We start from the raw sequence: 18,922 nt of genomic DNA, 5'->3' as shown, positions 1-18,922 counted from the left end.
TATATATATATATATATATATATATATACATTGAGGTTTGAGCTTAGTTTACACTTCAGTAGATGTTACGTCGATAGTAAACAGTACAGAAGGAGGTCCCGAAGTTCGACTGTCAAGGGGACTTCCAGGGGGACCTCCTGAGAGCCGTCCTTGCTTTATTGCGCATCAAAATGCAGCCACCACGACCAGAAATTATACCCGCGTACTCGTGCTCAACTGCCGAACGCCACAGGTATTTTGCCGCCGCATAGGTGGTATGGTGGTGGTGTGTGGCGCGTAACTTCCCATAGCAACTCATTGGTTCTGACAGGTGCCGTAGTGCAGGGTTCCGAATCAATTTAGACCACCTGGTGTTCTTTAACGTGCACTTACACCGCGCAGCCCACGGGTGTCTTTTGCATTTCCCACGCGGCAGGTAGAGCACGCCGCGTGGAATGGCGGCATATAATTTAACTGTAGACGACCAATAAGATTGAGGCGGCAGAGTGTGTGTTATAATTAGTGTTTCCCCCAGACCGAGCAGCCGCTGCCGCTGATGCATTCAGACCGTAGGAGCGGGTGGATACAGTCCGTCAATCACCGTGTGACCCTCCGCACCCCCGCTTCATTCTCCCCTACCCACCACCCCTCGTCTCCTGCCCTCTCTTCGTCTTTCATCTCCGTCCTATCTCCGGGGGTTTTCCTCTCTCCACTTTGTCACCTGCCAATAAGGACGGACTGACCGACGGACAGATATTTTTCAACACGGGAGTTCTAATGCTGTCGCATTAAAAGCGACCATGTCCGGTAATTATGCAGGCAAAATGTTTTCTGAACTTTGAGGAATGACTGCCTGATTTTTATGCTCGCTTGAGCCGCCCAGCCGGCAGAACCAGTGATATGAGCTGTCTGCAGAGCCGTATAAACAAGCTACTCAACTCCCGCCCATGACGGGCCATGCACGCGCGGTCGCCTGTAAGGTCTGAGTTGGCGTAGCAGTAATTTGTCACCACCTGCTGTTGATTCTTTCACCGAAAAAGTGTTGCCTACGAATGCCAAGTGCAATGTTTTGTTATTATAATGAAGTATACGGGAACGGCGAGAGAACATTCGTGTACCTACCCTTGTGTTCTTTGCTTTCAGCATCGTTTTATTCACTGGTTGTTAGAGAGCAAAAAGAAAAAAAACGTCCTGCTGAGAAACTCTGTGAGTTCTGCACCTGCAAAATGTTTGGATACTGTAGCAGCTGGCTGAGTTTCTCCCATTCTATATAAATAAAAGAGTAGGTGCTTAAATATCTAGAAGCAAAAGCCGCTTAGGGATGAGTGCAGGCTCCCTTTACGGGCTAGGATGGCTCGCTTGAGAACGAAATGTCATCGCGCCGCGCTGCCCTACTTTTGAGCTCCGCACGGCTCAAAATCCATATGCATTATCCAAGAGAGCTATGGAGAGACGCCTGCCAACGGAAAACGTCCCGCAGGTGGGTTACCCGATTTTTGTTTAAGCCACAGCGTGTCCCAGCTTTCTGGCGCGCCGAAAGGAGATTGAGATCCAGGCGAACACTGGCCGCCAGATTCTCGGAAACATTTATTGCCTACGAACATTGGACGACGCCTAGAACGTGTGTTTTTTCCCTGTCCTCGGTATATATATTTTTTTATTCTTCGCGTATTCCTGAAACAATCAATAATGAAAGAAAAAGTGCTAGAAAACGTTTGTTTTCAGCGCGTCAATTGCTTTGTTCTCCGCATCAAAACAAACCCGTACGTGTTAAAACCCATGGACGGGCCATCGCGGATTCTGTGCGGCGGTGTATTTAGAACCATTCGTGGATGCTTCGTCCAGAAAAGAAAAAAAAAAGTATCCGACCTCCCACACCAGGGGCACGGGGACGTTTAGGGTGAAAGAGACAGTGCATTAGGCGGATCTATTCTTGGGTTCGGATGCAGCCCTTATAAACATTACCTCTTCCCACGTGTGTTTCTCGAATCAGGCTACGTTTCGAATGCAGTTTTAAAAGGCACATTGTGCAGCCTATCACGCGCCCTGACTCAAATACGCACGAAGCTCTTCTAACTGCTTTATCCAATATGCACTGTCTTCGAAGAGACCCGTTAACAGCTTTAGGGGGATAAGGGGGGGGGGGGGGGGGGGACTAGAGTGTGAAGTACACTTTCAACGAGAAATTTAAGCTCCACAGCAGGTAAAATTCAAACGCGTTTCAAGAGTGTTTGTATGAAGCCTTCGGCGATTGCGCATAGTGGCCATAATGTACTACTCCTGCACTGAATGTCCCGCAGCCGATGTGCATGTTGGCTGCATGTGATCCAGCTGCAAACACGTAGTGTCTGCCATTAGCTATACGCCTCGCGAGCTGCACGCTACGTAGCTTTTAAACACGTCCTAGGAATTCAGTAAAATCTTATCGAAGCCTCTCTGAAGCAACCCATGGGCACGATACTTTACAAATGTTGCAGCACCGCAGAGAGAGAAATAATGTTATACGTTTTCAAGAGTTTTTAGTGGTAAGACCAGCAACCTGAACATTTAAAAAGTCCACTTTTCCCTGAAAAACTTCTTGCGTAAATCACCAAGCTGTCATGCTCGTTCGGAAGTGAGTTTTCTTGCTTCATCATCATCATCGTCGGCCTCAATACGCGCCCTGCAGGGCAAAGGCCTCTCCCATCTCTCTCCAATTAATAAAATCAAATCTTTATTTTTCAAATATTAACCCTGTCCTTTGCCAGCTGCGGCCTGCAGGTGACATTTAAACAGCTCCAAAAATTTCACAATACGTCTTCCACTGTGTAACGTAAGATTCGGCGCCACCTGTTTTCGACAGGAAACATAATATTGTGTGTTCAGTGCTAATTGTTGTTTTCTATGATTGTGAACTTCTTGGTGTTGTGTCTCGGGTCTCAGTTCACCTCAACCTGGTGCATTAACGTCAGCGGCGACAGTGTTAGGATCCTGCCCTATCGAGCCTCCAAAGTAGAGATGCAGCGTCGGCGGCGAGAAAAATCCAGTCTTTCGAGCCGCATACGTCGATACCGCAGCGGGACGGCGCGTGCTTGCAGAGGGTGGGCTCTCACGACGTCACTGTTTTGTGACCACTCAGCGCGGTGCGTTGCAGTGACCTCTTGCATGACGTCACCGCATGCTGACCAATCAGCACGACACGGTGCAATTGCTTCGCTCTCCCTGCCAATTTCCTTTCCTCCTCGCACTCCTTCGTGTTACGCCAACATAGGCGGCGCCGCAGACACGGGACACATGGCCGCAACAGCTGTAGCTGAAAAAAAGGAAAGAAACGGCCGGGACATGAGGAGTGAGTTGTCTCAAGGGCTGCCATAATGACGGAGGGTCTGAAACTTTTTTTTTTTTTGTGGTGATGCTGCGCCGGTGGTTGCTGTGGAGGCGTAGCCCGTAGACTATTCGTACAAACGCCTCACGAGCTTCTCGGCACACGCAGCCGCTCACAGCAGTGCACGTGCGAGTTTGGACGGGGCCAAGCATAGAAGCTGCCTACTCTATGGCAGAAAGTACATTGTGTAACGTCCTAATGTCGGGAAAAACTCAGTTATACAAGCCTCACTATTGCATGAGTCACACGTGTCTTGCGGCACTTAAAATTAGAAGTGCGCTTCTCCAGCTTGCGGCCACTGTCGCAGTGCCTACTGGCGTGTAGTTCATCTTCACGCGCTTGGAAAACGCGCAGCGCAAAATACAGAGCCATAGAAAAGAATCGTCAGGAAAAAACAAAACGAAACAACTGCGCTTGCCCTGCTGTCCCCTTCTACGGCTGTCTTTCGCGCAGTGTTTCCCACCATTACACCCACTCTGTCTCCGTTGGCTCTACTGCTGGGTACACATTTTCTCTGTAACAATAAAAGAATGTATAAAGGACGGTGGAGAACTTCAATACCCTTTTATATGTCTTTGACGTCATGCTTTCACTGCTTGATATTCCCGAGCCAATAAATTGCAGGAACTTGCCGTGTGCTGAAGTCATAAACCGCCCAGTGTTGAGCGACATCAATGAACAGGTGACTAAGCGCAGAATGATGTTTACCCCTATAAAGGGATTCGTACTGCTGAGAATTGTTCGGCAAATAACAGAGGTCGCGTCCAGTCGCAATAGTGTTCCTTACATGCTAGCGAAAAATTGTTTGCCATTGCATCACAAGATGCTTAGAGTGAGTGTTCACCCCGTATGTCGTATGGCATTGTGCGTTGTATTATGAACTTTTCATTTTGGGCCTCGCTTTCTTTTCTTTTCTCGAAGATAGGTTTCTGTTGTTTGCGAGAGAAACTGCGTTTACTTGGAAATATCAAAAGGAAAATAACAAAATTAGACTTCAAAGAATGCAGGACAAATGTCCGTTCATTCAAGAGGAGGAGGAGGAGGAACAATTTTATTTTAAGAAAAGAACAAAAGGCCCTCAAGGGTGGGCTCCTACTTGTTCATAAGTGCACAGGCCTGAGCCCCACAGAGAGCCCCGTCCACAAGCCATGTTCGGGCAGCTGGTTGAGCAGCTCGCAGAGCGGCCTCCTATGAGGAGGGGGATGGGTTGGGTATGGGGGGAACTGCCATGGGTTGGGGGCATTCCAACAGGTAATGTATGAGCGCTTCATACAGAGGGCTCAAGCCTGGCATTGCGCTTTTGTTGTTTACCCATGGCATCTCACCGCGGAAATTAAATGCTTCTCAGCGTTCCCTTTTGGTTTCATGCGATTCTTTTCCGAATTACGTGTGCCGCGAAATTTTACATCCTGCCATAGGAGTTTGCCTACTGGGAGCAATCGATGAATACGCCTCCTTTTATATGATGTTTTGAATAGCATGCTGAAAAAACCCTGTCCACCTTGGTCTAATTTGCTCTTGCGAGTACGTCATGATGGACGACATCTGTAGAAATCAGCTGTTAACGATAATCGAGTTATTCTTCAGCGCAAGCAAGTGCAGCACATTTTGAGGTGTTCTACTGGATTTGAAGTCGCCAAACAGCTGTTTGTGCTTTGTATTTATGGGCAGAAAAAGTTGTTTGTAGTCGTATCTAAATCTTTTCATGTTCCTTTTGCGCTATGCAATCCCCCTGAGGTGAATTGCTAGAAGTCACTGTAACAGAGCATTATCTACGTGAAATGAATCGGGAGCCTGGTTATTTCGTTTCTGCTTTTTTTTTCTTCGCGCGATTTGCTCTGCGACATCCTATAAGAAAGCTAGACGCCGGCATACAAGTCTTTTCCACGAAGGTGCTCCAAAAGAAACTCATGGAACTCGTCCGTCGACTGCTGAGCTTAGTTTACTGGTTGCCCACTTTGTCATCTGCTCACCTCGAGTATTGTTTCCTGCACAGCTGGTCGCAACCCCATCACGTGGAGAGCATGCGCTGGTAGCCACTGGACATCTTACGCAGCATTCGAAACTCGACTGGCACCCAAGGCTGTTCGTACACCATGTTTAAAACCAGACGTAATGAGCAGTGATACAATGTAAATATAATTTATATATTTTGCGTCGCACCCCCACGGAGCAGGACGTAATGAGAGACGATTCACGTTCGATTTCACCATCAGCGGGTGCGAATGAAAGTTAGCTCCCCCTACATATTTTCTACTCCCCTCCGTTTTTTTCGCTGCGCGATGATGTCGTAACACTTATGAAACACACTGTGAGAGGCCGTTAGTGATCGCTATAGTGAGAGGCTATCAGTGCAAACTCAGTCATTAGGTGTCCCGCTCTCAGCAATGGAGAGAAATAGAAACGGGAATTATTAATCTCGACAGCAGTCGTCGCACGTTAGCGCCTGCTCTGAAGTAGGCGCGGGCGGCTTGAAATCTATGGCAAAGATCCAGATCTGAGCAATTTCGACTTCGTTGCCTCCATCCAGCGAGCTGGCAGCGTCCATTTCCTTCGACCGGGACGCCGCCTTCGGTTCCAGCTAAGAGGGATGCTCCGATCGTAATTATCGCATCACAGCCTTTTACATTTCAACATCTGTTAGAACTTACTCTGTCACTTCTGAGATAAATCGAGACAGCCCGCAAGTGCAGAAGACAATGCAGGCCACTGCGAAGGACGACCTCTTTTCTTTTGCTAGCGCAAGCAGCCACTCTAATGTTTCGATAGATACCTTCTAGATACAGGAGCCGTTTAGCTTTGGCGCGATCGTTCCGATTGCTGCGACGGGAGTGTCGGCTTAATGCCACGCGGTACGCTGCGAGGTACATGCTCGTCACGCACGGGAAAGCGCCCGTGAGCGGCTGTCGTGTATAAGCGCTCCGCGCGTTTCCGTTCAGGACAAGTATGACAAGGTTAAACGTAGTAAATATAACATCGTTCTGCCACTTGTAAGAACTCCGCCACTTGTATAAAATAGCAAGTAGGGCCGAAAGAGAGCGCGTTCTTGGGCGAGTCAGTCTTTCGCTATCGCAAAGCTAAGTGTGCAACACAAACAAGGACGTGATATGTACACTCGGCTAAATCTTTTAACTGGCGTGATTTTTGCATCCCTAATTGCACCTTGTAAAAGGCTTCTCTCGAGTAAACCGCTGGCATACTCATGCTGTAATTTGACGTGTGTGGTGGGATTTGGTGTTATATTTTTTTTTACATTATGCTTGAGTGAAGCAATTGCCAGATTAAATAAAAATAATGAGTAATCTTCATCGTTTTGCATCTACGAATAGCCAAGATAGGGGGATACGTAGCAATGGTTCTGGTGGCGTAGTCGTGCTTACGCCTTCTTCTACTTTACCTGCAGGACACGGATTTGGCCTCCACATGGTGACCTCAGGAGTGTCTATTTGGGTTTTTGCGGGCAGTGTTTCTGTGATTTCTATTTAAGTGTCGCTACGGTGGAGCAATTGCCGGCAGCAACTGCAAGGCTAATCCCACCGGTAGTTTACAGCCACTCAACTCAACTCAACAAGGGAGCGAGATGAACCAGAATCATTTCTGCGTGTGCCGCTCATTTTGGCTCTTCGTAGCTGCAGACGATGTGGATTTCTCATAATTTTGATTCAACCAGGCAAGTAATCCACTCAAGACTAGTAAAAAAAATGAAACACCAAATCCCACCACACACATCAGATTACAGCATGAATATGCCAGCCGTTTAGCCGAGAGAAACCTTTTACAAGGTACAATTAGAGATGCAAAAATCACGGCAGTTAAATATTTAGGCTGGTGAACAGAACAAGCGCACGGCTGAAAAGTTGAAAGAAATTTTAAAGCAGCAGTGCGTGCCCAGTTCGTCACTCCTACTTGAAAAACATGAATTTGAAAAAAAAAAGATGTAGCGCAAAAGAGACAAGCACAAGTGTCTCCCTCCCGTGCTCGTCTCTTTTGCGCTACATCTTTTTATCAAGCATGTGTCACCAACTCGCCCAGCAACAAGTTTTATTTAAAACATGTAGGAGACAGTGGGGCAAAACGCGATATTGGGTAAAATGCGACATTTGTGGGCTTTTCGCCCTGTAAATTTTAAACGCGCAGTCGAATGAATTGCATATTTGTCTGCCATGACCGGCCACGTTCCCGCTGTCACTCAACTTGTGGCTGACAAGATAGGTTTTTGCCAAGTATTGGAAAACAATGCGAACTGAGGCTTGGTGAACACTAACGTGTTCAAAAAAGGCGTGAATTTCTGGACTGCACATTTTTCGATACTGTGCAACTCAACTGACCTAGCATCCTCCATTAACTATGTGTTTAGCTATTACAAATGGTTATTGGTAAGGGTGTGGGAATATTCGAAATTTCGAATACAAATCGAATATGTTTGCTATTCGGCTCATATTCGATTCCAGAAAGTGATATTCGAGAATTTCAGAATATACGGCAGATAACGAAAACCGCGCCGCTTTCATAAATCCGACCACGGCAAAACTGCAGCATCTGGAAAGAGTATTCGAACTTCAAGTTCAAAGCACCAGGAAAATCTTACTAAGGCGTCCTATCCGCTTTTCTTCCGTCGTTTATCTCGTGCACCAATCACGTTGGGACAAGAGGGCTTTTCCACATATTCCCAGGGATGACAGCAAGATGACCAACCAGCCGCTTCGGACAATCAACGCAACAGCGTGCGTTTTTTTAGCTGACACTTCCGTAACGTTTTGCATACTTAATACACACACCCATAGCCTTCGCAACTGTTCCATTGTGAGCTCCGCCATTGCATTTCCGTCAGCTATGATATGCGGGAAAACCCACTTGTGGAATTTCGTTTGGGGCTCCTGAAGGTGGGCCGAGTCGATGTGGCGCCGTCAGAGCAAGCGATCCTGTCTAAATCCCGCCTATTGCATGGTGCTTTGTAATCCGCACATGTATGACGGGCGCGCAGTGGCAGGGTCGATGGCGATAGGGCGATCGCTTTCGTTCGGCCAAAACAATGCCATGGCCGGATAGTTCCTGTTCCTGAGCTTCTCCGCCAGCCCACGGCAACGGTGGCTATCGGTCGCGCCTTCGCCAGCCGTACGAATTCAGGTGCGCGCCCCATTCCAACGCTGGCCGGCGCGTCACTCCTCATTTCCCTTGCTCTTCACAAGAAGTCTCTCTGTTTCCGACGCCAACGCGCGCCCCGTGCTCGCTGACGTCCGCGTTGCTCTTTTGAGCCCTCGTGATTTGATACAAATTGAACAGCCGCCAGACGACGCCCACCAGTGGATTGTGATGTGCCTTTAGCGGTCTTCTAAGTGATGACCCGCTCAGGCGTATTTTCTATAAGCACTTTCTTCTCGCAGAGAGAACGAGACCGCATCGGTAATGCGCCGTTGTCGCTTTGAGCACTGAGTAGGGAGAGTGGAACAAAACGTCCCGGGTGCATCGAAAATGCGCGCTCATCACGGGCTTTTTGCTGTTTATTCAATGGAGCCTCCTCACAAGGCTCCGCTGCATGTTCGCATTTTCGCCACTTGTCTTTTTTTCAGTAGTGCCGGCGGGGGGAGAGCATTTCATTACTCGACTTTTGGATAATTCAGGCATTTTTTCTGGTCCCTTTTAATCTGAAGTAGCGCGACTTTACTACCCACAACGCTATTTTATTTGCCAGTCATGTAATTCATGGATTTAATTTTGCTACTAATTTTGTATGACCGTACATTACAGGTTGCATAATGTCATACCTTCTACTCAAGCAGTATACATTTATGTGGTCATTATGTTTTCGTTTTATTATGTGCCGAATCAGTCTTGCTTTAATTAGTTCAGTTGAAAAAAAACCATAGGCTATTCAAAAAGAAAGGTAAGGTAAACATTTACCTATTTTTCTTTTTCTGAAATATTTTGTACACTAAACAGATGTTCAGTATTCGATTCGATATTCGAAAACATTTTTTTTCATTTTCTAATTAGATTCATATTCGAAAATTTCAACATTCGCATGGCGCAAGTTATTGGTCTTATCGTTTGGAAGGTTAGAGAATTTCTGCGCCTCCTGTTATTAAGAGAAAATTATTCAGCAACAGGCTCCATGCGGGAAAAAAAAACGCGAAATCCTGGTGTTTTGCTCGACCTAAGTTAAAGACAATGATTTTATCGCTCGATATAAAGCTTTCCTCTTGTGTTACATCTTATAGTAGTCCGAACGTACAAAACAAAAAACATTGGTTGGCGACTTGCGAGCAGAAGATTCGGATAACGATTTGAAGAGCAGCAAGCAGTGCCGATATGCCATCAATCGTTTTCGTGTTCGCAAACACGCCCACCACAGAAAAGTAGAGAAAATGAGAGGATACGAAAGACAGGAGCTGCATAAAAAGCCTTGCGAACCTGAGCATGCCTGAGCGGCGCACTCTTTCCGGCAGGCAAGAACAGCTACTTGTACAAGGCATTCTGACAACCGAGCAAGCTTTGTTCGGTCTGACCTACAATCACATTCAAAACCTTCTGTTCAAGTGCTCGAATCCAACCAAAATCGCATGTACATTTGAAAGGGCTGAGCGAAAGGGCACCAGATGTTACCTAAAACAAAAAAAAAAGTTGCGACGAAGGCAGAGATTCGTATGGAATCGTGTAACTAGGGCACGCGCAAAACTTGGCTGCAGAAGTATACCTTGTCTCTGGCGGGGTTATAAAAAAAACAGTGCGGAAATCTGTCTGGAGGCAGTGTTTTTCATGCTGGTAGGCCCACGAAGCTTACGTTGGTGCCCACGGAACCAATTCACGTGCCAGGATTCATTGCAAGGATGAGTAATAATCCCTATTTTGGAAGGGCGTCTCGTTTTGCCCCGATGAGTGAGGCAAAATGCACATTTTGAAGTTTTTAATATGATGAAATCGCATAGTATTCGCCTTTAACTGGCCTTTTAATGTTTAGTAAGCGTAATTCCCGGACGGTAGCAAATAATTCGACACTATTTGTTAGTTGATACCTCTGAGCAGTGAAAAGGAGACGACGCAGATTTGTGTCACGTTTTATTCCATTCTCCATATATGCAATGCACGAAGCGACAACGGCGCATTACCGATGTGGTCTCGATCTTTCTGCGAGAAGAAAATGCTTATAGAGCATACGCCTGAGAGAGCCATTACTTGGATTACCGCTAAAGGCACATCACATTTCACTAGTTAGCGTCTGGTGACTGTTCAATTTTTACTCAAATCACGAGGGCTCAAAGCTTCAGTCGCCTACTTGCACTCGCAAGCTCGCTCTTCAGAAATCAGACTGCTGAAACCATTCAATGCCAGAAGGCACAGAAGATCATATCTCACTGAATTCACTTGAGCGGCTTAGCTATTGACTATCACACAATATGTTACGGTATAACTAATCGAATTACTCATTCCATCGCTAATTATCAATCTTCCCTGGTTGCTCAGATGTCAGTTAAAACAAACAATTAGACAACATTAACTATGCCTTCTTGCGGGATCAAGCCTCCGATATGTAGAATTTTAGACCAACCTGAAGTGGCCGTTCCAACGCCACGTTAACCCTCTACGTTATGAAAATCGTGGAAGTTTAACTTTGAACGTAATCGGAATTATAGGCCCATTAAGGAGCTGCAAAAGTAGCTTTGTGAGCGTGTGTGTGTGCTTGCGCGCGTGCGTGTGTGTGCTGTGTGCGCATGTGCGAGTGCGCGCGCACGTGATTTACGCTATATAGTGTAGGTAGCGTAACGCATCATTTGTACTTGAATACCAGATGAGCGATAAATGTTCCATTGCGCTGCAGCCACCATCTAACTGACTGCATAACTTCAACGCCGCTGCTACAATGAAGGCCAGTAAGGAACCCTTTGAAGGAAGAATGTGTGGAAACTACCTCGAAACTGGACAGTGATGTAGATGGGAGCGCCACTCTATTTTGCGAAAGTAGTGCCACAGACATGAGCAATCTTGTCTAGAGAGCCGGTGCGGTATGTTGCGGAGCAACTAAAATTAAATCTCAACGCAGGCGCTTTGTTCGAGGCATGACTCTTGTGCCTTTGTCCTTCGTACAGATAAGCGGCAAATCTTGAGCGCCAACATTCCTTGTGGAAACCATTTCCTGTTTTAAAATTTCCCACCCTCTACTCGGAAGATCACTGTTCCAGAGCTCTAGAACAGTCTAATCATGTCTGTATTACGGGGGAAAATGCGGCCTTTATCAAGATATAGTAACAGCAAGTTATAATCAACCGAAGACTCTTCAAGCAGCAACTTCTGGATGGCAGCAAAGTCCGCAGCAGCAAGATAGGCGTCGTACTATTGGTCCCGCCAAGAAGCAAATATATAACTCTGCCGAAGTATTCCAATTAAACTACTTTCCGGGGACGTCGGTCGCACTGTCCTCTTGTAGTTCCAGCGGGCATCGAGAGCACTAATGTCTTCATCGTCAGCCCGATTACTTCCGTTGCGGGACGAAAGCCTGCCCCAGTGATCGCTAATGAGGCACGTTGCGCGCCAGCCGGCCGACGACCCAGAATATATCCTAATCTCATATCCGCAACCAGACTCTCTGCGGCCCCCGGCCGTTTTCATCCCCTACAGAATCCACTCTGTTACTCTAGCAGGCCACTAGCTATGTGTTCTCGGAATTGCATGCCTCACCCAGCTCCATTTGCTTCTTTGTATCCACACTACAGGATATTACTACCCCAAGTTTGCCTCTTATTTACGCTACTAATTATGCTCCCCTTAACGTTATCTCTATAATTTCCCTTTTCGTATCTCGCTGCGGTGTCCTTTACCTTAATTCAAGATTTTCATTAGCCTGAAACTTTCCTCCCTATACGAGAAAACTGGAAAGATAGATAGTTTATATAAATTCGTCTTGAGGGATGTTGGTAAGCTGTGGTCGTGTTTTGTGGTGATTCCAATGAGGATTTCTTCTCTTGCCCCCTTCTCACTGGAAGCTACGGCCTTTGACGCCAGTGTTCATAACCAGCAAGAAATGCCGGTCGCCAGCTTTCGCATCAAAGGCGAAGCTCACTAAGGCAAAAAGATGGATCGAAAAAAGGATTCTTATAAAATGCACCCCCTGCTCCTCGTAACTTCAGATAACCGTCCAAAGGAGCTCCAACTTTGGAATTCCTTTGGAATTCTTTGAACTTAGACATAAAACAAACTAATACGCTTTCTTTGTTCAAGGTCAAATTAAAGCTTTTCCTTCTTAATGTGTGATTTTTTTCTTCTTTTTTGATTATTGATCCTATGTATCGCGGCATCTGTGAGTGTGTTACTGTACATTCTCCTGCATTATATTGTTTGTATTTAAATATTTCGGTACTCATATTAGACTATGTATCTATCTATTCATTTTCTGCGTCGCTAATGAATGTGTTGTGTATTTTATATTTTGTTGCTTCTTGAAATTTATTATCATGGGAGGTCCCACCCGCGGTCTTGTACCATGGGACCTCTCGCTGTATACGCTTGTATCATTGTTTGTTTTCATTATTAAACTTTCAACTTCAACTTCAACTGAGCATGGGTCTGAGAAAAGGCAAGAGTTTTCTCGTATTATCGGGAGCGAAAGCCTCAGGACTTAGGAAAGCTGGCAGCTTTCTTAGCCAGTAGCTTTATAGCCGCGGTAGCTCGAAACACGAGGGGAGAGGGCATCTGCCTCCCATGATCAACGTGTGGTAGTGAAAAGAGATGATTGTTGGCAGTCATGACACCTATGCGCCTAAATCTTTTTCGTGCGTCCTGTAGTTTTTTTTCCCCGACATTATGTCCGCTAATGTTCACAGCATTTAGTCATTCCCAGGGCATATGATATTACAGCCTCAGCGGAACAGCAGCAAAAACAGCGGGCGATGCAATTTCTTCTTCCTTCTGCTTACTTGTTTAGTTAAAGTGCACAGCACAGTGCACAAATCAGCATGCCGCTTAATGACCGGGCATCTCACAAGACAAATTTCTTTTCAGTGAGAAAAAAAAACACAGCTGGCCTATCGAGTTACGTGGGGGAAGAACCGCTGTCCTTCAAATGTAGTGCCCGCACAGAAATCGAAGACACCGCGCACGTAGCAGAAAAAAAGGAAGAGCCAAGAGCCGGCTGAACGACTCCCACCAAGCTTCCGCCAATCCCCCACCGTGGGTATGTGCCATCGTATTTGAGGCAACAGCAGCAACAACCTAGCTTCCCACAGTCGGCGGGCACGATGCGCTGGTCCTTACGACAGCGCCGGCAATGAAAGGCCACTGTGGCAAAAATGTGCGGGCAGAAAAAAAAGACTGGCAAAAACAAAAGCCGGCTCGTATCGTATTGCGTTGTGCTCGCCGCGGATGCTTCCTGTCAGCCTGCGGCGCACGATAGTGCCCCAAGGCGAGCGCTGGCGTGCGTGGCTTCGGTGTGGCCCGCTACCGGGGAATGCACCGTGGCTGCGCGGTCACCGGGCGGGCGGGAGGTTATCGGCGCTACCTTCCCGGCGCCCTGTCGAGCCGCTTCGACTTCGGTGTTCATTCAGTAGGTTTCGACAGCTGTTTGTCTTCGTTCTTGGCTCAAATGTGAGCGCCAATGGAAGCGCCATTCACTCGGCGACTCTCCGGGGGGTGGGCGGTAACGAGGGCTCAAAAGAAGGAAGCGCCGATGTTACGCCGCGTGCCTTTTCTAGATGGCAGGTGCATTAGGGAAGATCATCCTTGTCGCCTCAGCGTAAACAGCCCGCTCGCGATGTTGACGTCTCTAAGGGCTCCTACGTACTCCTCGAAGCACTGTTCGCGCCTTGCGCTTACGGTGGCAGGCACGCACAAGGTTCGACCAATGCCGAGGAAAAAAAAAAGGGGGGGGGGGGGGGGGTGACCCATCCTTCTGCCGGTAAGTGGAATCGGCCCATTGCCATTTAAAGAACATTTCAAGCGATCTGCACTCACGCTGAAGGGCGTAAGTGCCACGATCTGTGCCAAACTCGTGGGCCCCGCTGCCGTAGTAGTAGTGGTTTCACGATAATGCGTTCATGTACGCACGGAACATTGATTCGTGAAGAAAAAGTTTTCGTTCACTCGCAGAAAAAAGACGAGGACGAGTCTTTTCTAATTATAAATGGGTCAGACTTAATCTGCTTCTCGTCTTTCTTTTGCGCAGGAAACGCCACAGTGCAAATGGCTTTATCCTCGCATGACCTTTATGAATTTCGTAATCGGTCTCCAAAATTTACGCCTGGAATCCAGTTTTTATTAAACCTCTATCCATCATTTAGGGTACCTTTATGTTTCCAAGGAAAACGCTTTATGGGGTATATTTTTGGACATCAGAAAAGTACAGGCATTCAAAGCCTTTTGCCATAGGTGCGCCATCATCAAGATGAATTTCCTCGCGGCTTAAGCGCTTAGCTTGGACCTCACTGGTAAATTGCTGTAGAAAAAGACTCACGTTTAGCCTGTTGTCGCTTCAGTCTTCACACTTGGGCGCAAAAACGGTTGAATATTTTTTTTTGTACATGGTACCTGTGGTGCAAAAACTCTTTATAATAATAATAATAATAATAATAATAATAATAATAATAATAATAATAATAATAATAATAATAATAATAATAATAATAATAATAATAATAATAATAATAATACCTTTATTTTCCTCATGGTGATGGGGGAGGAGGGGAGAAAACTCCAGGCGATCGACTTGAGATTCCTCCCCCCCCCCCCCGTTTGCTGTGATATTTCTGTATAAGCTAACGAAGGAAGTGCTCCTCGCTTATCTTGATGAATATCTCTATTGCCATTCTCCTCAAATTATAGAGAGAAAAGCAGCGGAGAGACGCATGAATTTTCTTCCTCTCGAATGCAACAGGTTTTAGCATGCCTAAAGGAGTAGGAAGTTGAAGCAGTGCTTGAACGACTTCAGCTTATCGCCCTCGTTCGCAGGTAAGAAAATCTTAGTATCTCCTGCAGTGCAGTAAGCCTCAAGATAGCCAACCGCAAAAATATCAACTACGAAGCGTGCTTCATGCTTGCATGTGCAGAGAACTCAGAATGACTTTTCCCCCCCCTTAAGATTCCCCGGTAAAATTTCAACCTACGACATACGTGCGTGTGTAAGCACAGGGCCACTGAATGACAGCAAGGAAGAGCCACGCATTGCTACACCAGAGGGAAGGAATCTGGCTTGAAAGGCAGCTTTTGTGGGGAAAGAACTGAAGCTTTCGATTAATAAACACCGGGAACGCAGAAAATATCTGCTCAAAAAAATCACAGGACACATTTTGGTTTAATTTCTTGCAATTGAAAGGAACGTTCAAATCCAGTCTAAGGACAGAGACTAAGATCATTTAGACTGCTCAGTTTTTTTTTAATGGCGAAAAGTCACAAGATCATAATATTTTCCATATTTCGTGGTCACTACTTCGCAACGCCGTAAAGGAACCAGATATGAAGATTTTGTGTTGTCTACATCTGTCCGGACATTTACGGCAGCCAGGATTATCACATTAACTTGAACAGCATTGCGCGTGAACTCTTTACGTCAGTTACGTGAGTTCTGCATGTCTCTATTCGAATAAACATGGCATGAAATGGAATTTAATTTAAGACGCCAATTTTGCACGCTTAAAATAGCAACATGCGCAGTTCACAAATTTCTCACATCTGCATTCATTGTGAATGCAAAGATTTGTAAAAATGAAATTTCAAAGCATTACGTGTCTGCGGTTTTCGGCCATTTCTTCATAAAAAATTCAAGGCCAAAATTAAAATACTGCTCTTCTACAGCCATTCCTTAATGCAACAAGATTCACCGAGGCCAGTTCGGCGGATGCAGGTCGAAACTAATTGCTTTGGTAGGAACCCCTAAGATAAAATTTTTCCTTACCGTTTGGCTGCACGCCACGTGCATCTATAAATATGTGTGGACTGTATATGGCTGAGGTTTTTGAATCAAGCATCGCATTTGGGAGAAAAAAAGGCAAGGTGTGCAGATAATTATAAGTTTACCAAAAACCCCTGACGCGGCGTGTTTCCCCACCATATGCATATATGATGTGGAAATATGTGCATATGCATGTATGGTGTGGGGCATACGTCTGCTATAGCGCCGTAGCCAACTTTAGAAACGCCTTGATCTCTGCGTGATTATAGCTCTCCATTTCATCACTAGAAGCGAAAACTAGGATTTTGTCGGTGACTCCCGAGGAACAGCTGACTAATAGTACCACAAATTTTGCCTCTTCGATGGAAGCGCAGCTATCAGGATAAAATTTCAACCGGCTATCTCACTTCTCTTATTGTTATAATTGAACTGAGATATGATAAATAAAGAAAAAGGCTGCATAAAGCGGAACGTATTCTTGTCCCTAGCGTGCCAAGCACCCCTTCCGTCAAAGCAGGCGCGGGGCGGGAGAGCCCACAGACTTGAATCATTGCAAAAAACGCGTTTTCGGTCATTTGCTCAACTTCACACATGAAGTCGGTCTCTTGCAGCCAGGGTAAACCGTACACGAGAAGAAATAATTTTGTTTTTTTTTCACAAAATTTCTGGAAGGCTTGCCGGAAACGAAATATCTGCGTTTTGTAATAACGCCGAGACAATCAGCGCCAGCACAAGAATACCTTAGGTAGACGCTCCTAGTGGGGTAAAGCCTCACTGCGCCAAATCGGTCACTCACCGATTAAAAAAAATAAGTCATGATGATGGAAAAGTTTTGTTAGTCATAAATTAAATTCAAACTTACAAGGAAGCAATCTTGCAGTTACGTACAAATCTTGAGGTAGCGTCAAGTGCCAGTTAGTTACCCACCTTAAGGATACTTGTTGCTCTTTAGTTCTGCTGTAGACATCAAACCGCTAAATGTTGCATGATTAACTTTAAAGTTCACCCTTGCCACGCAGCACACATTTTCACTCAGTCCGGTAGTGGTATCGGCTGTTGTTGACGTGAATGCAACGCTATACACTGGAGTAAACTCAGTACTCGCTAGACACGCGAAAGGAAATCTGAGGAGAACGGTAAGGCGCCTATGATATGCATGCATGCCGCCATAAGATACAAGTCAGAAAAAGGATTTATAAATACAGGCTGGCCACTAGAAAGCTTGCCATGAAGACATCAAATTCAGGCGCAAGAATCGGCCTGCTCAAAAAAAAAAAAAAGCCCGAATTACTATGGCCTCACTAGCTTGCCATGTCACCACCAATGTTAAGGTTCGAAACGAAAGCACTACCACAGAGGCGTGCCGGAGACGTGTTTCTTATTCTGCGGCGTGTGCTAACGCGCGAGCGGTTGTATTCATCGGAATTATGGGCTCGACAGCGCGATAGCTAAACCAAGGCGGAAGTAGTGAGCTTCTTGTGCGATAATATCTCGACGGTATTTCTTTGCAGTACTCTCAGCAGCATTTTTTAGCCTTTTGTAAAGGTTTCAATGCTACATATTAATTTTATGACTATATAAAAAATCTGTAGTGATGAACGTCTTGCTGGGCAATTTGGTACATCAGTTGGTACGCTCCGTCTCGTTTATCTACCTTGTGGTCTGTCTGTTTTCGCGCCTGTAATCCAAAGATGTAGTGATGATTCTGGCTAAAAGAGGTACTAGCACACTTGCTGAACTTTTCATGTGTGCGAGTAAAGCGTTCTGCGCGCAAAAATCGCATAACATCCTACAACCCCTTGACTTCACAGTTGTGGGTTCTGTAAACATATTAAAATCTGGTTAAAATTAACAGCCCTTCGTCGGGGAGCGACCCGCAAACCAAGATGCGGATTCCCGCTGCTCTTCGGAGCAGTTTTTGGGATGATAGTCACAAGTTTATCAAAACGGGAACGTCGCTAAACACAACAAATGGACAGATTGGCGAGCGCGAGCATCACCTCTGCAAGAGCCTGGACGCGGCAGAGCGCCGCTTCAGCCTCAGTGCTAATTGGCAAAAGGAGGTTGGAGGTGCTTACCAGCCGGCGTGCTCCTCTCATGACTTGTGGTCGATTGCGTCGCCGTTCGTTTCGCTCACGGGGGATGCCGGCGATGAATAACCACGCTGGCCACGAAAAGGGACGCTTTTTTTATGCTGACAAGCGCTAAGCGGCACGTGACTCGATGACGTCCAGCGCGCGAGCGCCGTCCATTGGTCGAACCCGGAAAAACAACTCGGGAGCCAAACACGGGCGCGCAGCAGCCGCGCAGCGTCAGCGACAGGTGAGGCTGCGGCCGCCCCTCCTTCGCCGCGGCCGGTCGGCCCGCGTCGTGAGCTCCGGCCGCACAACACGGGCCGCACGAGAGCGGCGCGCACGATTCTGTCAGTGGCGGAATGTGGCCACTGCCCGCGCTGTCGTCGGCCAACGCTTCCGCCACGCCGCGTCTTCCTCGGCCATGATCGAGGAAGAAAGGCAGCAAAAAAGGGGCCTGGCTTACATCTCGATGGGGACGCGTGATCGGTTCGGCCCCAGTACTGAACGGCCTTGATTGTGGCCGGCTCATTTGGGGGCCTCAATGAAGACCGAGCCCCATTGAGCGAAATCGACCGTGGACGCGGCGGGGCGGGATGCTGCAGAAAAAGCGCGAGACCGGTTTCAAGTTCT

General features: G+C 46.7%; 1 protein-coding gene across 1 annotated transcript in view; it reads right to left on the bottom strand.

Moving 5' to 3' along the window:
• The window catches only part of LOC144094916 (uncharacterized), a 37,718-nt gene extending 19,276 nt beyond the window's left edge, over nt 1-18,442 (bottom strand). The window contains exon 1 of the mRNA XM_077628782.1: nt 18,296-18,442. Coding sequence (XP_077484908.1) covers nt 18,296-18,316 — 21 coding nt within the window. The 5' untranslated portion in view covers nt 18,317-18,442. The remainder of the gene's footprint in view (nt 1-18,295) is intronic.
• Nucleotides 18,443-18,922: the final 480 nt, after the last annotated feature.

Source organism: Amblyomma americanum, chromosome 1, assembly GCF_052857255.1.
Source record: "Amblyomma americanum isolate KBUSLIRL-KWMA chromosome 1, ASM5285725v1, whole genome shotgun sequence".
Lineage (NCBI taxonomy): Eukaryota > Metazoa > Arthropoda > Arachnida > Ixodida > Ixodidae > Amblyomma > Amblyomma americanum.
The sequence above is the reverse complement of the archived record's forward strand: the minus strand, read 5'-3'. Positions and strand labels throughout refer to the sequence as shown.